Source organism: Gadus macrocephalus, chromosome 23 (assembly GCF_031168955.1).
Source record: "Gadus macrocephalus chromosome 23, ASM3116895v1".
NCBI classification, from domain to species: Eukaryota; Metazoa; Chordata; class Actinopteri; order Gadiformes; family Gadidae; genus Gadus; species Gadus macrocephalus.
The window spans coordinates 6693047-6718783 of NC_082404.1; the positions used below are offsets into that span (position 1 = coordinate 6693047).

A 25737-nucleotide genomic window follows, 5' to 3' on the forward strand; every position below is an offset into this window, starting at 1 on the left:
GCCATACATCGGGGCAGACACACCCATTATGGATGTCACCTGGTGGACAACCACAGGCCCTTTAAACAGGTTTTAAAGCCAAGCAGGGGAAGGTTGGGCACCAATCTTGAATCAAGACACTATTCGCTCCAACAGCACCTCTAACCCTAACCCATCACTGCGTTGCTCCATTCCCTTTTTCCCCGTCAAAGTCTTTGCATCGGCTTGCGGGTTGGAGTTTGCCGTTCTCCAATGATGAATGTTTCAATCAATTAGCTTATCGCTCAGAACTAGTGGCGTCGTTGTGGCCCCCTGGGGGCCCCGGGGCCCTGGCGGCGCTGATTCATAGCCTGAGTGGTTACCATGTCTAGGGGCTCCCTGCCCACCGAAGCGGCGGTGACATGGAACATACTAGTAGTTTTAATTTTTGCTCAAGTACTTCTTCTGAGCTGTTTGGCGATATTTGATTTAGCCCATTCACCATACACTGTATTTCAAAATACATGATCTTACTTAAGGTAGTTTTGCTTGAATTGACAAACTTATTGTGAATTCTATTTTGAATAATGGATTAGAGTTTTCATTCAATTTAAATGTAATTATTTTTAATACAAATGAAAAATACCAATTAAATTAAATTTTATTTTATTTTATTTTATTGGTACAGCACTTAATCACCATTACAGTCTCAAAGGCCTTTACCCTTTGAGACTGTAATGGAAAGTTCTCATTCAAGTACTCAACATCTTCAAGACCCTTTGAATTAGACAACATGAGTACTTTCTGAGCGTTGAGGCTTAGTTTCCATCAACGATGGGAATACATTCATTATTATTAACAGAAGTAAATATTACACCTAATTTTTGTATTGTTTAAAGGGGACATATTATACCACCAGGTGTGAGTGTGATTAGCCTTACAAGCCGTTTCGAAAATCTGCCCCATATGACATCACTAGTGGGCATTTCCACCTAGATCTATACTGGATCTGGTGGTGTAATATGTCCCCCTTTAAGACCAAATAATGCCCAGTTGGACAGTAACCAGTAGACAAAGTACGTTTGAAACAACTGCTGCAATAATTGTTTGCCTGACTAAGTTATCGAAGGACACTTGACCTGTACACTAATGAACCAAGAGAAGGCATTGGCGAGATCATTTTGTCCCCGACACGTAATGTGGAGAAGGCCGTGTGAGGAAACAGTTGGAGCACTAATCTCTGTGTGTTCCTTCGATGAGACTCTGAGCAGTTATGTTTGGCCTTCTTCATCGTGTTATTATGAAACATCTTGGAGGGGCTGTCTTTTCATTGAGCACCATATCTTGACCTTGGCTGACGCCTCAATCACGCCGCGATAACGCTGCACTCTACCTTTGCGATGGTGAACTAATGGAGCAATCAGTGTTCAACATCTCCCCTCCCTCCACATCCTGCAAATACCCAACCCACTGCTGCAAATGTATAATCTCCATCAGGACATCCTCCTATGTTGTCCACCATCACCTTGCACACCAAGGTAAAAAAAAGCTATGGACTGACAGACGTACAGGCAGAGGGACATACAGATGGTCCGGCAAACTGACGAACAGACACCGTGGCAGACAGACAGGAGGACAGAGAGACCAGATAGAGCCGAGCCAATAGGTTTCAGCGATTGTTTTCCGTAGAGAACATGACCCCATGCCTCCTCACAGTGACTTCATTACGGTTAATTCAAACGTGCATGTATAGACGTTTTTAAACATTTATTCACATAAGAAACGGTTGAACGGTTGTTTTGGGAGGGTATCACGTCTTTCCTCGTCTATTTCTGTCCGCCTCGCAGCTCAAGTGTTCCCTCGATAATGAGAACGAAAACACAGAGAAAATGCTTACTCCTTCCTCTCCACCCTCCCCCCGTCCTCCTCCTCTAGTCACCCCCACCCCCTGGTCGTTAGCTATAAATAGCCCTGCCTCGCACGCCCCGGGAGGCCTCCCCCCCCCCCTGCTCTGAACACGGCATTGTACCTGGGAAAGACGGAGCAGGCCGACGCACGCACGCACGCACGCACGCACGCACGCACGCACGCACGCACGCACGCACGCACGCACGCACGCACGCACACACGGACGCACGCACACACGCACGCACGCACGCACGCACACGCACGCACGCACACACACACACACACACACACACACACACAAAAAACCTCACACACACACACACACACACACACACACACACACACACACACACACACACACACACACACACACAAAAAACCTCACACCACACACCACACACACACCCACTCACACACACACACACAAATCCACACACCACACACACACCACACAAACGCATGACAGAAACCCCCACTCCGCTGCACGCGGCTGTGGGTTCCGGGGCCGGGGGAACCTGGGGGGACGGGGCTCCGTGTTCCGTGACTGATCTAATGGAACTGGGAATGGAGTTTTCTTTATTTGTATTTTATTACTCGTCAGGCGTAAAAGTCTGTATTTATAGAATGCTTAGTCAAAGGTAAAAAAACGTGGCCAAGCGATTCACGAGCGCCTAATGATTAGCAGCAGAGGAATAGGAATAGGCCTTTGGAGGAATTCAGCACCGGCGTCTATTGGAGCGTGAAACCCTATTAAAGTAGACGGAACAGAGAGGCAAAAGGGTTTTCCGCAACCAAAGAGTACCCCCTGAAGTAGATTATACTTCTGCACAATATATATACACACGATAGAAATCCAAAACTTTATATAACCATCTGTCACGTTCCCTAGAATGGGATGTGATTGAGGAGGAAGATGTAGGAATCAAACGCACGCTTTATCTTAGCTAGTTATGCTAGTATTTTTAGTAAGCCAGTTCCATTAGCTACTTCTGTTCATTCCAAAGGGAGATTCCCTGATGTTGTGCTTTTCTGTTACCTGGTTCTTACATCCATTGCATCAAATACATCAATGAACATGGCATATATATATCATATACCACGTCAGTAAACAAAACAGCTAAACAGCTGTAGCGAACAATTTCAGTATCCTTATTAGCAATTTAAATATTCTTTGCATTGCTACATTCTAGTATATGTCCCCCTCAACTGTGATAAAGCTAATTGCTGATGATCTATCATTTATTTGACCCAAGCTGTGATTACGCACTGCAGTTGATGAGGATGATTAACACGGAATGAATTCCATAGCACTGGTTTGTGGACTTGTGTTTTAGGATGATATCGAGGGTTTACTTTTCGCTATTTAGTCCATCGGCAGACATTCTCAGATACAGGTCATTAAGGAGGAGTCAAGCAGCTTGCTCAAGGAGCCTACATGAGGGTTGACTTTAGCCATTGGGAATCGGACTTAGTGCCTTTCTGGATGAGTTTTGAAAGTTACTGGGCTCCAAAAATTTGACAAATTTTACCAAGTAGTCTGCCACAAAATCTCACTATTTGTTGGCAAAGGGAACACACATAATCTACTGGTTTAAGCAAACTCACAAAATCGAATGGCCAACATTAACCCACACAATCTACTGGCTAACACTGACGCACAAACAATCCACTGGCTCTAACTGACTCTCACACACATGGACTCTGGACAGAGGCCCAGAGTCCAATAACCCCTCTCTGAATGCGTTGGCACGTTTAAACGATAATGAGGTCTGGTGCCCGGTCTGAATCTTGCAGACTAAATAAAAATCTCGTTCTTAATTCCGACCTCGAGTCAAGTAATATTTGTCTATGCTCAGGTCAGACTGGATAGCATGCAAATATCAGGAACTAATCAAGACCCTGAGCCAATCGGGATAAACAAGGCGGACGTTCTACTAGAATCCCTTCAGAAACGGATCGTTGGGAAAATATATCTTCGACCTGCTAGTCAGGCACATACATGGGGTCGGAGAAGGAGCACACGTTGCTCCGTTGCAGGGAAAATAACGCATGCTAGGAGGTGAGGCGAACATGATCCCGCCACTGCATGTTAATATGGGAAACGTGTTGTTCTCCACGCAGTGGAGGGATCTTCCCCTCCTCTGACCTGACACCCACACGGGGTGTAGATTCACACATCATGTGGAAAACTCTCCAGCACGTGCAGGGCATAAAATACGTCATTCACTGCGTTATGCAAGTCACATGCATGCGAGTCCTATTACAGGGGAAAGCAACACTTCATTGTTCCCATCATCTCCAGAAGAAGCCTTGCGGTGTCTGGCTTCTTGCGGTGCAAACATGAAGCCGGGTGTGTTTATCTATGCTAGCCGTAGCCTGATGGCGGTGTTTAACCCCCACCACCGCCCCCCCTGGGCCAGGGGGTTTAGCTGGCTGGCGTGGAGTGAGAGGCTTGGCTTCTGGATGACGTCCAGAGCCAGGGGCCCTGTTCCTGGCCAGCAGCTCTGGGGCTAACAGGAGGTAGTTTACCTTGTTTGGATGGACCTGTGGGCTTGTCTGGCTGACAGCCTGGCTAACTGGCATGCTGTCTCTCTGTCTGTCTGCATGTCTGGCTTCCTGCCAAGCGGAGAGAAGGAACATGCTTTCCTGTTTCTTTATAACGTATGTGTGTGTGTGTGTTTGTGTGTGTGTGTGTGTGTGTGTGTGTGTGTGTGTGTGTGTGTGTGTGTGTGTGTGTGTGTGTGTGTGTGTGTGTGTGTGTGTGTGTGTGTGTGTGTGTGTGTGTGTGTGTGCGCTAGGAAGTATACACACAACATGAACACAAATACATAGATTACTGTTTGTTTGCTATCATGCTTGGGGGTCTGTTTGTACTCAGTGTGTTTTTCTTTGTGATTGTGTGTTCACATTGTGTTTGCTATGCGTGTGTGTTTTATTTTGGTTTACAATCTGCGTATTCTTCCTGGAGGTCTTTAATGCGTTTATTTATTTAGTATCTCTGTGTGTTCTTATGTGTGTGTGTGCATGCGGTCTGTGAGTGGAGGGGGCGTTGTTACGTAAGTTATTCAAAAATGTTCCGGATGTGTGTGCGTGTGTTTGTGTGTGCGTGTGTGTGTGTGCTCAGCAGACCGTGAGGAACTCTCCTGGTGCTGAACCAACTGACTGCTTCTCCTCCTGTCTCCCCTGAGCCGCACACACACACATCCCCTTCTCATGCACACACACACACACACACACACACGCACTAACACACGTGCATGGTGCACATGCATGCAAACACGCACATGCATGCAAAGGCACACAGACAGCATATTGTGACGCACGCTTGTATATGCACTTACATTATGCGAATGCACACTCATATATAAACACACACACTCTCACACACACACACACACACACACACACACACACACACACACACACACACACACACACACGCACGCACGCACGCACGCACGCACGCACACACACACACATACCGTACACACACAGGCACGCACAAGCGTGCGCACACACGCACACACCCACACACAGACACATATAGGGTCAATTAGTCTCCAGCCAGAGACTGCAGCCCCCACCTCCAACTTGGGGGCTCCAAGCGCTCCATCGGGTCACTCTGAACGCCCACCATGGGGCCAATCGCCACCTGATTAGGCCCAGGGTATGAGAGCTGGGCGGGGGGGTGGGGGTGTGCTGGAGTGGGGGTCCTCATTAGCGGACTAGCTGCTGCTAGCTTCCCGGCCAGCAAAGATGGCCGCCCCTCCATATCATTTACCAGGAGCTGTGGAATCTGGGGTGTGTTTTATCATATCGGGGAGGGGGCGAGAGGAGAGTGGCTTTGATGTCACGTCAAACTGTGTGTGTGTATGTGTGTGGCAATGTTTGTGTGTGTGTCTGTGAATGTTTGTGTGTGTATGTGTGCGTGTGTGTGGTAATGTGACATGTGCACGTCTTCATTAGCATGTGCCCATGCCTCAACACGGGGTTATATTCTGTCATATCCCATGTATATATATATATATATATATATGTATATAGGATATGATGTATTATATGATACATTATGTCCTACCTACAGTAGGTGTAAAACAAAGAGTAAAGGGGGCGAGAGAGTTACAGAGGCAGAAGGAACTGACACAGGAGAGAGACTGACACAGTAGGTAGAAAAACGAGAGAGATGCAGCAGGCGTATAAAACATAGAGTTAAGGGGGCGGGAAAGCTATGGAGGCAGTGGATTACATGGAGAGAGAGTTTGACCCGTCTTAAGTTTTCTGACAGAAGGACCCTGCTGTAGGTCCACCGACCAATCAGAAGGCCATGGCTGCAGGTCACAGACATGTCACCATGGTGATAAGAAGGTCAGAGAACACATGACTGCCAGCTGCTACGACTGCAACGTAAACAAAACACTACCGCAGAGGGGAATAAGGGATTAATAGTAGTATATACAGTATGTAAAAATATATACTGAGAATATCCTATCTCTCTCTCTCTCTCGCTCTCGCTCTCCCTCTCTCGCTCTCTCTCTCTCGTGCTCTTTATTACCCTACAGTCGTAAGCTACCTGCACTTGTAGTAGTAGTATTTCTAGTGGTTTTAGTACTAGTACTATCTAATCCTGATAATTACAGTGTATCCAGGTAATAAGAACAAGGAACACATTATTATAGTTCCAGTGCATTTTATTATTCAAACTCTGAGTGTGATGATGCCCTCAAAGATCCATCCATAGCATTAGATACCAGTAATAGTATATAATACTACTAATAATAGTCGTAATAGATCCTTTGTCGCACACACCCAAATCCCCCCCCCCCCCCCAATACACAGACGCACACACACACACACACACATGTTTGTAACCTCAAAGGGCCCCTCACACAAAGCTGTACCGCCCGGCCCCAAGGGGCCCTATTTGAAATGAGATTGTGGGTGTGTTTGTGTGGGTGTATGTGTGTGGGTTTGTTTGTGTGTATGTGTGTGGGTTTGTTTGTGTGTGTGTGTGTGTGTGTGTGTGTGTGTGTGTGTGTGTGTGTGTGTGTGTGTGTGTGTGTGTGTGTGTGTGTGTGTGTGTGTGTGTGTGTGTGTGTGTGTGTGCGTGCGTGTGAATGTGTCCCTCTGTCTCCGGGCGGCAGCGTTGCCACGGTGATCAGGTGTGACTGATGGCAGGTAGCAGGGAGACTGTGTGCGCTGCTCAACACACTCCCCGGTCGCCACGGAGATAAATCACCGCCTCTGCCGCTGGCACCACACAGCCGGGCTATTCCTGGCCCAGAGACACACACACGCAAGCACGCACGCACACGCACACACACACACACACACACACACACTTACTTGTATTAACATTCATACATGTCTGTATTTGATATGTGTGTATGCATTGTTTTGTGGAAAGGCATAGAGTAGCCCTAAGATAATACCTCATCTGTCAGTGTGTGGTGCACACTCTCGTCCATGCACATCCTGACGCGTATTAAGTATTATGCAGGTCCACAATCCATCAATAAAAAGCATGCACGCACTTTTACGTGTTAGCAAATGCCACAGAGACAGACAGACAGACAAACGGACAGACAGAGAGACAGTCGGATCCAGAGGACACCCGTCTCAGTCCGTTCCGTCTAGCAGGTGAGGCTAAATTGAGCTGAATGTGCTACCAGGGTATGAGATGAGCTACTGGTTAGCCTTGCTGCAAAGCATTATGCCTGGTTCTTGTGTGAGTGTGTTTGCCTAATGTCCTTGTTCAAGTGTGTTTAGAGGAACATCATAAAACTCACAGGGGCGTTGTCTCCTGTGCGTTTTGATCTAAAACCTGTGCAACTATATCAAAGCTTCAAAACTATTTCACCAGCCGTAGTGGAATCACATGACATCGTCACCTGCTGGCAACAACTTGAGCCAATCAGAATGAAGAGATTATAATAACACAATGTGTAGGTCCCACCAAGAAGGATGTCACTGAGTTCTTGTCTGGGACGTCCTTGAGCAAGGCGGCTAATGATATGCCCCCCCTACCACGTGGGACTGATAACATAGGCAACGCGCTCCACTGACTTTGTGCTAGACGCAATAACGTGTGATGCAAGCATCAATAGGACAGCTTGTGTTCGTGCATCGACTTGACAGGGGTGGTTAACTTCATGCCAATTGTTGTGTTGTGTGACAAACATTTGGGTTGGACAAACTTTCAGTGAGCACTGGTGGACTTGCATTTCATGCATTTCATGTCCAGGTTTTGGCTTTATGTTGAAAACTCCCACAAAGCAGCTTGACGGTAAGGGAGAGACAATGGCCGCCAGCGGGGTCAAACCGCAACCCCTAACAGCTGTGCACTAGCCTGGGGACACTTGTATGGTTGACACCACATTCAGTGGATCAACATCCTCTCTATTGCCTCGTCCATCAGACTCTCCTCTCTCTGGCATCCAACACTCGGAGGAGGAGCACGTGTCTTTCATATACTTTCCCTCCCCCCCCGTTGGTCTGCTGCTCAGATGTCTTCACACCTCCAGTCCTCCACCCAGGTGCGGGAGACAGTGGACCCAGGAATAGCTGCCCCTGTGCAGGCATGCAGAGCCAGGCGTGCAGTGCGGGGCTCCAGGACTGGAGCTGGATTTAGATGTAGCTGCTTAGCAACCCGACGGCGCCCTCTGACCACTGGGACCCGATCACAGATGCTGGACGCTGGGTGTGAACCGATGTAGCGTCTACACTGTAGGCCAAGCAGGCACAGCTTCGGTCAGAGAATCACTTTGTGTTGAATGCTTTGTGTCAGCGGAATTAGCAACTTAAAGAAATAACAAAGAAAGGAAGGCAGGATGGAAGGAAGGAAGAGATAGAAAGAAGATACCTTAAAGAAGGTAATACACAGGGAATGCAATAGTGTTATATCAGTTTCCTAAATGTCTTCTTCACACAGAACAGCAGAGGAAAGCCCAGAAGTCAGATAATTAACAGTTCCTTTTTTTAAAGCACCAAATACGCCTGGTTCTTCATCTAGATGTTAATTACCTCTGCTAATTGGGGCGAACGGCAGCTGAAACCGGGCCAGGTTGGACTCTTAGTGACTCCGCTCTGCTATCTCAGTCCTCACCTGACGATAGAGCCCCTCTAATTTAATATCGACTGCATGCAGGTACAGAAAACCGAAAACTCAAATTCAATAATTTAACCTCATAACCTTCAGACGGCTAATTTAATGTCATCACTTACTTTGAATCAATTTCAGCAATTTTGGCTGTTCATTTATTAAACATTGTTTTTTACCACCTTTTAATTGGTTATTCGTTTAGGGTTACCTTCCTTTGTGCTGGATATGATAATCCTTGCTGAGGTCCTATCAATCTTAATTAGATCACATTGCCTTCTCCAAATTAGAGTATCCTCTCTGAATTTCCTCTCTGAATGTTGAGTAGAGATCTTCGCGTATGTGTTGCAGGTGCATGCATTTGTATGCTTCTGGTCGGGTTAGGGTTATTGTATGAATTTTGAAATGTGAAAATGTGATTGCAAGAGCAATTGGCCTTCTGCATGTTAGCATGTCTTGTTCTCTCAATGCCTTACCAGTAGAGATGGGACTTGACAGGGACCTCAGGACACAATATTACAACACAAATCAATTCGGTGTGATTATATCTTTAACCTAATGTGTATAATCTGGGGGTAGATGTTCTATAGGTCCACAATTGTTTTATATCTGAAAATGGCTTATTTGATGCAAATCAACCATAGGGGAATCCACGATAGCAACCTCTGCAGGAAGGTACCATTACTATGTCCCCACTTAGATTACATTGACATTTCTGGGTTAATTTGTTTTCATAAAAATAATAATTTTCCCCAATCCTTTACTCGTATTTGGGAGGCAAAGAATCCCGATACTCACTTGAATCGATGTTTCTCCCCCACCCCTACTAACCAAAGTGTGCTTTCCGTCTGCTTTCAGTGCCTGCCCATCGGTGGTCATGGGTTCGTCCTGGACAAATACACCTGCCTCTGCCGGAGAGGCTTCTACCATCCCAACCGTGTGGCTGTCAATGGGTTCACAAGTAAGTTGATGCGCCCTCTTATATTTGGTGCTTGCAACTGAAACCGAAAGTCAAACTGAAATTGAAACGGAAATTGAAAAGAGGAATGGCAGTTATTTGTGTATGGCATAGAGAATATAGTTTTCGTTTATTATCTTTTTATTTCCTTTAACCCTCAAACAACCAACCATGCATTAGAACAAGACCAACAAACAGAATATGGAAACAAATAGCTGAACAGATGTGAGCTCTCATAATATATGTACACATTGTCTAAATTTGCATCGTCCCATCATCTAAATGTTTGTATCCATAAAAGGAAGGCACTCGTAGTGAACCAAGGTGAGACGTGTTATAGAGTGTAGCCCACAGTATGTCCTATCACAAGGCCCCCAAAAGCAACCACCACATCCTGCACTCTTCTGGGCAGAGGGAAGAGAGTCAGCCCCACTCTCCCTCCGCTGCAGAGCACCTCTCTCGCTACATAAGTTAGCTCAGCTCTGCGGGGCCGTCAGTCAGCCGGAAGAGCAAACAGCCAATGAGACGGAGCTATAGTGTAAGTATGAGTCATTGCGACTGAGTCACTGAGTGTTTGGGGAATATGGACGTTATTTGTTTGTTTCTTTCAAAGGCCAAATCCCTCTAAATCTCAGAGACAAAGGGTGTTTTCCCCATAAAGCGTCTTTTTTAAACCCAGCCTCCTTTATCTCTGCTGCCATGCGGGCCATCCTCGCGGCTTCACTTCCCTCCTCTGGGCTCCTCAGCCAATAGAAACCTTTCCCTTTCTCTCGTAACCATTTTCCCTTTGCTCCATTTATCTTCTAAGAAGAGGAGCCTGGTGTTGTGAGAGGGCACAGGGGTTGCTTATTGAAGTACCACCGACTTTAATTCTCACACTTTCTCACATGACCTCCTGGGATCTTCTGAACCTCTTGAGTCTAACACATTTAAACCACCCGTCAATCACTTCCGTCAGCCCCCCCCCCCCCCCCCCCCCCCCAGCCGCAGCGCCAGCAGTCCCTTCGACACCACCCACCACCACCACCACCACCACCATCACCACGACCACCTCCACCACCACCACCATCACCACCACCACTATCCTCCCACCACTACAAACTCTAACACCTCACCATTACCCCCACAATCATGACCACCCCCACCCCCACCCAACCTAGCATCACACCACCACCTTACCACCAACCCCAACTCCATTGCCACCAGCTCAACACCACCCCCGCTATCATCATCACAGCACCATCATCTCCCCCTCTTCACCACCACCACCATAGACCCACTTCACCACCACCACCATAGACCCACTTCACCACCACCACCATAGACCCACTTCACCACCACCACCATAGACCCACTTCACCACCACCACCACCATAGACCCACTTCACCACCACCACCATAGACCCACTTCACCACCACCACCATAGACCCACTTCACCACCACCACCATAGACCCACTTCACCACCACCACCATAGACCCACTTCACCACCACCACCACCATAGACCCACTTCACCACCACCACCATAGACCCACTTCACCACCACCACCATAGACCCACTTCACCACCACCACCATAGACCCACTTCACCACCACCACCACCATAGACCCACTTCACCACCACCACCATAGACCCACTTCACCACCACCACCATAGACCCACTTCACCACCACCACCATAGACCCACTTCACCACCACCACCATAGACCCACTTCACCACCACCACCATAGACCCACTTCACCACCACCACCATAGACCCACTTCACCACCACCACCACCATAGACCCACTTCACCACCACCACCATAGACCCACTTCACCACCACCACCATAGACCCACTTCACCACCACCACCACCATAGACCCACTTCACCACCACCACCATAGACCCACTTCACCACCACCACCATAGACCCACTTCACCACCACCACCATAGACCCACTTCACCACCACCACCATAGACCCACTTCAGCCTAACCATCCCCTCACAACCTCTACCACCACCACCACCACCACCACCACCACCACCACAACCACCACCACCATATTTTGTATTAATCAAGAAAGGTTAGAACATGCAAATAGCGCTATCCTAGCATGTCCTTGGTTTAACAATATATTGCAGCGCAGTATGTTTCTGTGTGCTTTAGCTTCCTGGGCTAAGCTATATCCACTGCTCATCCATATGAGGCTGATCCTCCGACTGCATGCCGGCCATGACCAGGGGGTCTGATGTTGACTGCTCATGTTCACACATTAAGATCTGTCTCTTAATAGCTGACAGGACACTGGTCGCGCCGAGGGAAGGACGCAAGTAACCTTCTTCTTCGGAAAAATGTATTTCATCATATTAACAATCAACCATGGCAACAATCCCAACATCTGAACAGGCTGTACTGTATGTTGTGAGAATTCATGCAAGTGAGCAAATAAAGGTCAAAAAGATGGTTTGAATAAAAGCAATTTATTTTAAATTGTTTTTTGTCATATTTGTTGAAATTCTGTTAAAATCCTTAAGGCGATCAATATATCAAATGCTCTGATACAAAAGGAAATGAAGTAGGTGTCTTCTGTGGAAGTCTTAGGCCTGTTATAAGCCCGTCCAATCATTGCGTCTGAAACAAATGGATGGCATGCTTGTCTCTCTAACTACCTACCTGTGCACACTAATTGTGCACAACCAAAGTCTTCCACAAGGCAAGGCTAGGCAGACCTTTTGCTAGAGCAAGCGAGCTAGTCCCGCGTGTTGGGGGATCGGATCAGTCAGGGGTGGGATTTGTTCATTTGGATACTTTCAAAATCGATAAACTCTGGCCTGTTTCTCCAAGGTCACCCGACCTTTATGGCCCAATATAGTCAAATGGAGCTACGAGAAAAGATCAACGGAAGCTGAAAAACTGGCCAATGTCAAATAAAGGTTGACTGAAGGTCAGATAAACTCAACGTTGACCCATCGAGCCGACGTCGATCTCCTTCCCGTGTTTCCACAGGGGAGGCCGAGGCTGGGAGACCGTCCCAGAGGGAGGACAGCAGCCCCGGGGGGGGCGAGGCCGGGCCCTCGTCGTCGTCCGGCGCCTGCATGCCCTGCGCGGAGGGCTGCGCGTACTGCCGGGACGACGGCCCCTGCCTGGCGCGCGGCGGCGGCCCGTTGCGCCTGGCCGTGCTGGCCTTCCAGTGCATGTGCATGCTGCTGCTCTTTGCCAGCATGGTGCTGGTCTACCGCTACCGCAGGAACAAGGTGCAGCCTCCTACTTTTTTACTCTTCTGGTAACTAGGGTAGTGCGTCACCGTGGAAACGGCTTGATGACGTTTAGAACCGTGCCGTTTTTATCCAATTAGACGAGCATTGGACTATTGAGTCGCTTAGCTTATGCTGTTATCCAATCGTACTATTTGACCAACTCAACAGTCACTTACCAGACCCTTTATTTATGATCGGTTGAATGCAGCAATCTCATTTTGTGTATCATACTTATATCACTATGTGTTTTTCTTCTTCTTTATTAACAGAATCCAACAATTATGCCATGTGGTCATTAGGCCCGTTTATCCAAAGAGACCTCCAAATCACACAAATTCGTCTGCTATCGTACGATGAAATCATTCAGAAGATACTTTTTCCAAAGTGAATTTACAGTAAACTACTAGTGACTATCTGCTGTGAGTCAAACAACCGACCCCAGCAATATCCTGCCACTAACTGGAGTGCAGGAGAGTAGCTCTGAAAAATCAGAAACAAGCTCTATTTTGGTTCAAATAAGAGTCAAGTGCTACTCCAAAGATAGTGCTTATACACGATAGAATTACAACTATTGACGCACAATGTTTTGTTTATCTTATCCTTGCGGCTATAGTTTCAAAGTACAGTTTGCGGCCCAATTTCATTGTATGCTTGTATTTATCGCTGAGTGTGGGGTATTTAAATATGAGTCATATTCTGACTCATAATTCATGCTCTCCCTTATGGCCATGATGTTCAGGCCATCGACGCACTCTGAATGAATTAAACAGTGATGATGTACGTGGGCAGTTTCAATGAAAGCTTTGGAATAATTTGAAATGGCTGAGAAAGTGCAGTTCTGCCTGGAACAAGAACTAAATATGTATTGGTACCAAGCCTGAATTGAATAAACCTTTATTTGTATTTCTTCGTAAAGAAACCTTAACCTGCCACAGTTAAAATATTTACATATTATATTATGTCATGTATCGTCATTACAGAAATTCAATAGATGATTTCTGAGTCACAACACTATTCTATATGGTGTACAGTTGAGTGAGAAGATATCTCCATTTTCTCCTGCGCCAAAATGTGGTGTTCCCCCTCCTGCCAACAAAACAGATCAACATTCTCCCTGTGAGGCTGGAAGCCGGGCTCTCTCTCTCTCCCCCAGCTCCCTCCTTTATTCATCTCCTAAACCTACCTTCTAATGGACAGCTCCGCGGCCCCTCTCTCTCTGAAAGCCCCTGCAGCGCTGCGTGAAACAGAGCGCAGACACGTACTTAAATGTGTTCAGAAGGGGTGCGCAGAATGCCTTTGAAAGGGTGAGCGCGCCCAGATAAAACGTCCCCCGGGCTAAATATTTCACTTCTGTTTCACTGGCTCTCCGCCGTTGTACTTTCCTTGCTGTATTGCAGTGTGTGTCTGTTGGCTAAACACTTTACCCTGCCCCTAGCAACTATTAGGGACTAGCTCCTATTTTAGTGTTACGTTTTGGATTTATGGTTCGGGTGGAGGTCAGTCATGTGTACAGTACACCTTCTTTTGTCTCATCTACCTCCATGAGCATTTATAATGTTGTAGCTTATATTTTAAGCCGTTTGTTTGAGTGTGAAATGTATGTATTGAGTTTTTTATGCTCTAAATGTGCTCTAAATGTCTCGTAGCGTCATTTCCACTGTCTTTTAAGTTTGATTCCAGGCTGATTGATGTTGTCCTGTGCCGTCCTTCTTCATACTTCACTCTATTGTATGCGCTCCTTGTAATCAGACCGTGTGTGTTGAGACTTGAGGCGTGTTTTTGCTGAACAGCCAATGAATGGCCCCGTTCTGATTGCTCCCCTTCTATTGGACAGGGCATCCGGGCGTCTGGGCTGATTCTGCTGGAGGCCATCCTGTGTGGAGCGCTGTTGCTGTACTTTCCTGTAAGTACGTTGTGTGTGTGTGTGTGTGTGTGTGTGTGTGTGTGTGTGTGTGTGTGTGTGTGTGTGTGTGTGTGTGTGTGTGTGTGTGTGTGTGTGTGTGTGTGTGTGTGTGTGTGTGTGTGCGTGCGTGCGTGTGTGTGTGTGTGTGTGTGTGTGTGCTACCAGCCATGCCTCTGCTCAGAAGGTGCACACATGGGAGAGTGCTTTCATGTGTGCAGTAATACTCAAATGTTTGCTGATAATCTTCTCTATATTCTTCTTCCTAATTATATCCTTAATGTGTCCCCTCGCTGGGGGGAGGGCAGCCGGCTCGACCTTCAGATGACATTGGGCCGGTCTCCTTATCCATCCAACATCCATCCATCACCATCAACTCTCCATCCCTCTCAACCCTCCATCCATCTGTCCATCCATCCATCCATCATTCCTCCATCCATCATCCATCAACTCTCCATCCATCTATCCCTCCATCCTTCATCAATCCATCCATCCCTCCTACCATCAACTCTCCAGCATCCATCCATCCATCCATCCATCCATCCATCCATCCCTCCTACCATCAACTCTCCAGCATCCATCCATCCATGCATCCATCCATCCATCCATCCCTCCTTCCCTCTATCCCTCTATCCCTCCATCCATCCATCCATCCATCCATCCATCCATCCATCCATCCATCCATCCATCCCTCCATCCCTCCTTCCCTCTATCCCTCCATCCCTCCCTCCTAAAGTGCATTATGGACCTGGTGGACGAACAACACTTTGTTTTGTCAGGCTTGTCAGACACAGACTCAGCAGACAAACAGGTTCACACCCCAACCCAAACGTCTCTCACCCGCCTGGAGCTGTCGAGGTGTTGCTTTTTTTAGACCGGGGGCATCGGCTCAGATGGGGAATCTCAAAGACGTTGGGGGGGGGGGATGGGATGATTGCTGGTTTGAAGCCTCTGGTCCTCTTGGAATTGAAGTGTCGAGATGACAGCGCTGTTGACGTCTGAACCACAGGCATCCATTGTCCAACCACCTCCCTGCTACGTCATGAACAGACCTGGGATCCAGTATGGTTAGGTAATTGATTATATGATGGATATTATTTTATGAGTCACAGTATTAATAGTGAGACCAGCGACTAGCACAGAGCCCTCGACATAGCCATGGTAGTTATAGATGAGGCTAACCCAGCGCTGGGGCTTTCACTGTATGGGTGTTCTGTGCTGCGGCTGATTCAATTCCAGCGGAGCCGACGCCGGGCTGCAGGCTTAGCAGATCATCACAGACGGAATGTAATTAAAGGCAGTTGATGAAGTTCGGGCTAATCAATGCAATTAGTTGCAACAAGGTCCTGGGAACTAATACGCTCTGAAACAGGATCCGATGAGAAGTTCTAGCCAGGATGTTGGCTCACGCTCCGAGAGCAACTTCCTGTTCAGCGGGTCTGTAATAGAGCTGGCTAGGATTCTGTTTGCTATGACTATTAAGCACATGGCTTTAACCAATGAGACTTGCAGAGGATTTCCTTTTAGATGGATCCCATTGGAGGAACAGGTTAAGGCATCTTTCTCTCTGATGCCTACATGTAGACTTAGATATATTGAACCAAAAACCTTTTGGCTGGAAGTCAAACACCACGACCCCATCCCCCGTTTGATCATGTGTGTGTTCGAATCACCGACCCTGTGAGATACTACACGTAGCTAGGTTTACCGGAGGCTCGGGTTACAGGAAGTGAGGGTCGACCGTTTCCTGGCGGTATTCAGTAAGAGGGAGCCGGTTACAGGACAAGTGTGTTTCCCTGAGTATAAATACCCTGCGTGTTCCCCGGCGAGGAGGCTGAAGGTCAGGTACATGGAGGCTTCCAGACATGTCAACAAGGAGGTCCTCTGTGACCTTTTCCCTAACCTTGCCTTGTGATTAATGAACAGGACACGACTATAGACCAGCGTTAGATAACTATCAATCTGTTCCTTCCGGAAGCTTCCTGGGAGCGTTTAACGAGCGTTCCGTCGGCTTTCGCATCCGTTTGGGGAAACACTGCCCTGATCAAGTGAACGATGTCCACTGCGGTTTGCTACTGGCTCCGTCCGAACTGAAGGAAGTAAACGGGAACGATCAGTCATACGCGATGACATCGTTCTCTGTGCATTGATTGTTTTCTGACGCTGGCCCCTATGGAGCGCAAGTGGATGGTTGATGGATCACCGATGGCTGAGCGACACATTTTCAGTGGAGCCCAGGGGTTACGGTGAAGCAGGAGTCCGCCCGGGTCAGAGCGGTCTTCAGACATGGGTTTGATTTGTACATGGAGGTAACATGTTCTAAATGGGTCTTCTCAAAAAAGAAGTGTGTGTGTGTGTGTGTGTGTGTGTGTGTGTGTGTGTGTGTGTGTGTGTGTGTGTGTCCAATGGGATTGTCCCTTAGCCCACTCCCTGGTCATGTGATCTGGGCCAGGTGATGTCAGCTGATCAAAGGAGCCAGCAGGACGGCTGAGCCAACAAAGACCTTTGGCAGGTCGAAGGTCAGAGGTCAGGCTGGAGAAAATAGCAAGCTTGCACTGCTCCGGAGAAAATCATCAACTAAGAGACTGTTCTCCAAAAAAGGCATTCGGACACAAAACATATCTAACCATAACTTCATAATTTTTATTATATTTTATACCAACGATAAGCTTGCACATTATCAGTTTGAATTAGCGTCTGGGCTCACTGATATGCCATGCTGTGGAGCCAGTAGTCAAAGCAAATCTTTATATAGACTTCTTATTCTTTACGCTGAATAATTCCACTGTTCAGGACAGACACGTGTGTGCATGCACACAATGACACACACATGCACTTCTAAATGTGACACATGCAATGTGGCCCGAATAAAAATAGAACATTTTCTGTATATGTGCGTGTGTTTGTGTGTGCTTGTGTAAGGCAGACGGAAGTGTTCCAGCAAGCGAGCACAAAAGAAGAGACAAAATTACGTCTCAGGCGAAGATGGCTGTTTCTATTTCTGGCTGTGGAGAGGAAAGTGTGTGTGTGTGTGTGTGTCTCTGTCTGGCTGTGGAGATGGTATTCTGTGGATGGTGGGATTGAGTATTTATGTGTGTGTGTGTGTGTGTGTGTGTTCTGTCTCACAGAAGATGGGCGAGTGCGTGCGTGCCTACCTGGCTATTTGTGTGTGCGTGTGTGTGCTTGCCTGACTGCTTGTGTGTTCTGTCTGGCTATAGAACAGCTATGTTTGTGTGTGCCTCTGTGTGTGTACGTTTGCACATACACACAGTCCCACAAGACTAGAGTGTCTTTTGCCAACAGATATATTATATATATATACAGTTGCACTTATGAAAAGTTATTTAAGTCACGTAAGTCTGAACTGTTCTGTTCCACAGCGTTCCGGTTCACTTCTCTAGCCTATTTGGCGCTCTCTTGTCGTTAGCATCGTAGCTCACCTCAGACTACCCGTTAGAGGGCATCCACCCCAGTGAGGGCTCCTCTGCCTTCATGCTCCTCCTCAGGGCCCCGGGGCCTCCCTCCACTGGGAGCCCCGGCCCTGGCTGGCGTGCGAGTTAGCAGACGAGACGCCAGAACTCCCCAGGAGGCTAATTACAGAGAGGTGCGGCCAGGTGGCGCCGCGCCCTGACCTGACGGGAGACCACAACTGACGCCTCTCCTCCTCCTTCCCTCTCCCGTCCTCCCCTCTTCTTTGCCATCATCTCCTCCCTCCTTCCCTTGTTTCCTTCCCACTCCTCTCCTCCCTGCTCTTCTCCGATCGCCTGTCTCCTTCCCTCCCCCCCTCGTCTCCTCTCATCTCATCTTCTCTGTTTTAATGTATTCCCTGCTCCTCTCTGCTCCTCTCCTCTTAACTCAACTTTCTTTGCTGCTGCTCTCTTTCCTCTCCCCCCCCCCCCCCCCCCCACTCTCCTGTCTGATCCTCTCCTATTCCCTCCCATTTCCTCCTCTCCTCCCACCTCCTTTAATCCCTGCCTCCATCTTCCTCCCTTCCCTTCTGTCCACACCCTCCTCCGTCTGCCTCTACCCCCCTCCTGTCCTCTCCTCCCCTCCCTCCCCCCCTCCTGTCCTCTCCTCCCCTCCCTCCCCCCGCCCTGTCTCCCTCTCCTCCCCGTACTGACACCTTCACACTCAACTAAGTAGCTCTTGGAGTTGCTGCGTGTGTGTGTGGCGGAGCCTCGGCTCTGAGCTCGTCAGGCCTCCGCTCGCCGTGCGGGGAGGAGTCACATGACCGGCCGACGCCCCCGCAACACAACGCCGCGGGGAGAAGATCAGCTGCACTCCGTCCAGTTGGATGGATGGAGTGGACAGACAGAGAGAGACACACACAGACAGGTGGATAGTTACAGAGATACAAAGAGAGAGAGAGAGAGAGAGAGAGAGAGAGAGAGAGAGAGAGAGAGAGAGAGAGAGAGAGAGAGAGAGGTCTAATTCTGCATAAACAGATACTGAACTGTTTGTCGATAGAAAATATACACCGAACGAAATATCAAATGCTAGAAAGAACGAATGATGGAAGGAAAGAAGAAAGACTAAAAGAAAGAGAACGAGACAGAGGCAAGGAGAACATTGTTCCATGGAGATTCCTGCCGACCGGTGGCCACGCTCCACAGCGCTCTGTCTCCCAGGGAGCCGTGTCCTGGAGGATGACAGGTGAGACGCCGTCCCCGGTCTGGGCTGAGCCGGGATGTAATTTACACCCGGCCCACCTCGGGGAGCGCTGACGGCTGGAGGAACCATTACCGCCTGCCAGCCGCCAGCCACCAACCACCAACCACCGCCCGCCCTCATATAAAAACACATTTGTCGCGATTACCACAGCTCCACCCCTCCCCCCTCCAACACCCACCTGGACCCCCCCCCCCTCCGCCCCAGCCCACCCACAGATGGGACCTTGTGCATTCACAGAACAAAAGCCCTCCTCCGGTAGGAACGTCCACCTGGCTACTGGGCTAATAAGCGCCGCTAGCTAACGAGCTAACTAGGCAGCGCAGAGGACCGTGCTGCATGGGGGCGGGGCCTGAAGACTGGATGAACATTGGAATCATACAGTAGTGGCCAAAACATGAAGTGGTGATGGTGGTCATGATGATGGTGAGGATGAGGATAATGATGAAGAGGCCACCAGCCAAGGTGGATCAGGGGTGAAACGTGATGAGGAGTACTGTTTTGACTCCCATCTTTTTGCCTTTCTCTTCACAGACAAAGCGAACGATAGGACAGATAACTTTTGTTCCATTGGGTTTTAGAAAAAGATTCTCTGAAAAACAGGAAACATAATTTCTGCCCCCAAAATACTCAGGTAACAAAGTAAAAATTGCATTTAGTTTATTCTTTATTATATTTTAAGACCCCTTAGCTAGGGTGACCAGATTTGAGTTTGTGAAACATGGGTATTTTTTCTTTAGTTTGTCCGTGAACTTACATTTACGTTTAGGCATGGCTGCAGATGTAATGTGCTGTTGTAAACAGAGTGGAAGCGGCAAGGTGCTCAATGTTGCCAGATTGGAAAGGGCAAAGTAACGTACCAAAGGCTCAAAATTGTCGTATTTGGAGGATAATTATCGTGGCTCTGGCAACCCTGAGATCGGTCGCCCAATGACAGACTCTCTACAGTCAGCTCGCGCAAGAAGGTGGAACGTAAGGGAGATACCATTTCCAGAACTTGGAAGGCCGTAATAACCATAGACATATACAATGGTAATAACTAGTAGGTTATGTGAAAGACCCAGAAACACAAATATGCGACGAGGCAAAAACAAATATGCGACGAGATAATGTCCGAAAACCGGACATTATCATCAATTAATAAAACCCCCCCGGACGCCCTGGACGGGACGTAAAAAGTGGACATGTCCGGGGAAAAGAGGACGTTTGGTCAGCCTACCTTAGCCCAAATGAACACACTCTGCCTGTGATGCCCCCTAACCCTTACATGTTCCTTAATAACATGTATCTCAATGCACTACATCGCTTTAGATAAAAGCATGTGCTTCATCACATCATCATCATGAATAATTGAATGTAAGATGTAATCTGATGAAATCTATTAGTGGGTAGTTGATAAGTTTAACTTAAGTACATCAGGTATAGTGAGGTCTTCGTTTGGGTGGAAGCTACGAGTCTTCAGGCCTGACTAATCGATTTCCGAGCATCTCTGACCTTGACAGGAAGAGGGCTTCCGCCTGGCTAATCTATCCCAGAGGCATTCATCCTCTTTATTGATTGATCGTGCCACCCTATCACACACACACACACACACACACACACACACACGCACGCGCACGCACGCACACACGCACACACACACACACACACACACTCAAACACACAGATTTACATGTTTATTACCTCCACTTTACAAAGTCAATTACAAGCGGGTTGCCTGTTCTGTGCCGGTCGTGCTCTAATTAAAACCCTCTCCACCGGCCATGTTTGCTGGCGTGTAATTTGGTTGTGCACGTGACGTTTTCGCCTCGCCGACGGTAGCTAATTATCACAAGCTCCCCTAACACAATGTGACCTGTACGTGCGTCTCGCAGTTGTGTGCGCAGACGCGTCGTGTGTGTGTGTGTGTGTGTGTGTGTGTTGACATGTCGCCAGAGAGAGCTGTTGACAGGCCGCCTGACGCGCTGTTTCGGGGCAGACCTCCTTCTCATTCTGTGTAGGTCTTCGGTATCATCACCGGAGCCATTTAAGACAGGACTTGGCTGCGGTGAAATCCTACCCACAATCGCTCTTGCTCTGTCACTATTGGTTTGGGCCTCTCTCAGATTCATTCAGCGGCTCGGGGAGCCGCTGAACGGGGGTGGTGCGTGGAGCCAGCTGGTGGTGAACGAAACTGGAGGTGATGGTGAGAAGCATGATGGGTAATCAAAAGGGACGCAGGGTGTGAGTGGCGTGAGTCGTCATGACGCACCAGCAGTTTTCCCCGCGTCAGTCCGGATGCTTCTCATGGCGCTGACGTCATCGTTTCAAAACCTCTAAAATATATCGTTAGAATATCCCCACGCATTAATTTGATGTGACGCGTGAGCCATCTGTTTTTGAGGTAAGGGTTAGGGGGCATTTTGCTCAAGGATGCCTCCAGGGAGCTAATGGACACTGGGGGTTCGAACCCAGAACCTTTCAGCTGGGAGTGGAACACGCTACAGTTTTAACAGATTAAAACGCAGCCCAGAACATCCCAACCAAGCCGCCAGGCCCACCCGGCGCGTGACAGAGATCCAGATGCCGTTCCTCTATTTTTCTAAAAGTGTGTCTTGAACCCTGCTGTCCCCTTGTGATTTTACTCTTTTCTTTTTTTCTGTTCATCCGTGTGCGGTCGGTCCCTCGGGAACCTGAACGTGCGTCAGCAAGTTGCTTGGCGCCGGTTCGCTCTTTATCGAGTCCTCGGTCCCCCAGTGTGGTCTGGGAGTTACAGGACAAGTAGATAACATATACACAGGGATATTGTTGTTATGAAGGCTGTTTTACTTTCACTCTGCACAGGTTAAGTCGGTGAATACCACCGTGGAAAATGTTATGTAAATAGTAAAACTAGGCTCACTCGGAAGGCTAGAAAAGGTTTCTCCTCGGTTAAGTCTATTCTGGTTAAGTGCATAATAGAATTGTGATTATTTTGTAAACATGCCTTTGTGTAGATAAATTAAAAGACATTCAAATTAAAATACATTTCTAACTGTACCTCACACCTCTCCCACTCAAATCAACGACTTAGTGCTAATTCAGAGGATTACAGTGCGTGCCAGCCGACCAGATGCTCAACAGAAGTGACTTTACTGTAAACCATTGTTTACAAAGTTGAAGCAAGACCATGGCTCCTCCCTTGGGTCCTGGCCCCTCCCACAGGCCCCTGCTCCTCCCACTGGGCCTTGGCTTGTCCCACCGGGCTCTTGGCGTGCCCCAACTGACTGCAACCCAGCGTGCAAAAAACATCCACGCAACCCGCTTCAGTAGTACCGCCTAAGGGAACGAATTAATGCTTCGGCTAATCGGATTAACATTAACAATCCCACAGGGAAAATCGCTGCACATCTGCAACCAAAAGATAATTATGCTGCTCAGATGGGTTTTTGCCGCCTTTTATGTTTTTTGGAAGACAGTCAGTGTTTGCTTTGTGTGCGTGTGTGTGTCTGTGTGTGTCTTTGTGCGTTTGTGTTTCTGCGTGTGTTCGGTTGGGCACCATTTCAGTGATTTGTTTCTTAGTGGCAAAAAACCCATGGCTTTCTGCCCTCCCCTTTGGGTCAACTCTCTCTGGGTGTTTTGTTTATTTTTAAAATCGTTCTCTCTTGCAGTTAGAGTACGAGAAACACAGAAACACATCCTCCGTCTCATAAAGGGTGCCGTGTTGGAACGCCAGCAGGGAATTAAAATGTTGTTCGTGTCCAATGCGCCTCCCCCACCTGATGACACGCAGCCTGTACCAGCGTTGCCGTGACGCGGGGAACAGTCACAGCGTTAATTACTCTGCATGATGTGGAGGAATCTTCAGGTGCATTCTGGGCCGGAGACATTCATCTCCCCTGGAGGCGTGCCAGTTAATGAAAAACACCCGAAGCGTGTTTGCCTGTGTGTGTGTGTGTGTGTGTGTGTGTGTCTATGTGTGTTCTCTTGCACGCCCGGCTGTACCAGGGAGATATCTCACGTGTTCGGACGCCAGATGCGCCGTGGTTGCGGGGGACGTGTCACAGCGGAGCGCCACCTCGCTTTGTGCGTTTCCAACACACTGCGTTGTGTTGTGCGCGTCGTGTCGCGTGTTGTTCTGTGTTTTTTGTGTTTAGCACACAGAATTATGGATCGCTTTAAAATGGCAGAATCTTTGAGTGGTATAAAGGAAGAAAGAGGCTGGAATGAAAGGAAATGAAGAACCACACGCTATGACCTTGAAGGGATTTCGAGGTCAACGCTTTTCGTCGAATTGGCCAATTAGCTCAGCTAAAGGCTGGCTGACTAATTGGTCATTAAAAAGTGCCATCGATGAATACAAATAGATGACGTCCATCGTACACATGAACTAGAATGAACCAGTTCGGTGTTGTTTTGAAAGCGGTCCAATGAGGACGGATGCAGCCACTTCCTTTGACTCGGTTCACCGTGTAGAGTATGGAGGTATGACCGCGTGTGTGTCTCTGTGTTCCAGAGGTGTGAGCGTGTGTGTTTCTGTGTTCCAGAGGTGTGAGCGTGTGTGTCTCTGTGTTCCAGAGGTTTGACTGTGTGTGTCTCTGTGTTCCAGAGGTTTGACTGTGTGTGTCTCTGTGTTCCAGAGGTTTGACTGTGTGTGTCTCTGTGTTCCAGAGGTTTGACTGTGTGTGTCTCTGTGTTCCAGAGGTTTGACTGTGTGTGTCTCTGTGTTCCAGAGGTTTGACTGTGTGTGTCTCTGTGTTCCAGAGGTTTGACTGTGTGTGTCTCTGTGTTCCAGAGGTTTGACTGTGTGTGTCTCTGTGTTCCAGAGGTTTGACTGTGTGTGTCTCTGTGTTCCAGAGGTTTGACTGTGTGTGTCTCTGTGTTCCAGAGGTTTGACTGTGTGTGTCTCTGTGTTCCAGAGGTGTGAGCGTGTGTGTCTCTGTGTTCCAGAGGTTTGACTGTGTGTGTCTCTGTGTTCCAGAGGTGTGAGCGTGTGTGTCTCTGTGTTCCAGAGGTTTGAGCGTGTGTGTTTCTGTGTTCCAGAGGTTTGACTGTGTGTGTCTCTGTGTTCCAGAGGTTTGAGCGAGTGTGTGTCTCTGTGTTCCAGAGGTGTGAGCGAATGTGTGTTTCTGTGTTCCAGGTCCTCATCCTGTACTTCCAGCCCAGCGTGTTCCGCTGCATCCTCCTCAGATGGGTTCGACTTCTGGGCTTCTCCACCGTTTACGGCACCCTCACCCTGAAGCTGTACCGGTAATACACCCTAACACACACACCCTCACACACACACCCTCACCCTGAAGCTGTACCGGTAATACACCCTAACACACACACCCTCACACACACACCCTCACCCTGAAGCTGTACCGGTAATACACCCTAACACACACACCCTCACACACACACCCTCACCCTGAAGCTGTACCGGTAATACACCCTAACACACACACCCTCACACACACACCCTCACCCTGAAGCTGTACCGGTAATACACCCTAACACACACACCCTCACACACACACCCTCACCCTGAAGCTGTACCGGTAATACACCCTAACACACACACCCTCACACACACACCCTCACCCTGAAGCTGTACCGGTAATACACCCTAACACACACACCCTCACACACACACCCTCACCCTGAAGCTGTACCGGTAATACACCCTAACACACACACCCTCACACACACACCCTCACCCTGAAGCTGTACCGGTAATACACCCTAACACACACACCCTCACACACACACCCTCACCCTGAAGCTGTACCGGTAATACACCCTAACACACACACCCTCACACACACACCCTCACCCTGAAGCTGTACCGGTAATACACCCTCACACACACACACACACCCTCAAGCTGTACCGGTAATATACACACACACACACCCTCAAGCAGTACCGGTAGTACACACACACACACACACCCTCAAGCAGTACCGGTAATACACACACACACACACACCCTCAAGCAGTACCGGTAATACACACACACACACACACCCTCAAGCAGTACCGGTAATACACACACACACACACAC

The 25737-nt window shown here is 48.3% G+C and overlaps 1 protein-coding gene across 1 annotated transcript in view; it reads left to right on the plus strand.

The window, feature by feature from the left end:
- gpr158a (G protein-coupled receptor 158a) overlaps nucleotides 1-25737 on the plus strand; it is a 51515-nt gene that overhangs the window by 14584 nt on the left and 11194 nt on the right. Inside the window, exons 3-6 of the mRNA XM_060044828.1 lie at nucleotides 9821-9923; nucleotides 12914-13161; nucleotides 14999-15067; nucleotides 24831-24940. Coding sequence (XP_059900811.1) covers nucleotides 9821-9923; nucleotides 12914-13161; nucleotides 14999-15067; nucleotides 24831-24940 — 530 coding nt within the window. The remainder of the gene's footprint in view (nucleotides 1-9820; nucleotides 9924-12913; nucleotides 13162-14998; nucleotides 15068-24830; nucleotides 24941-25737) is intronic.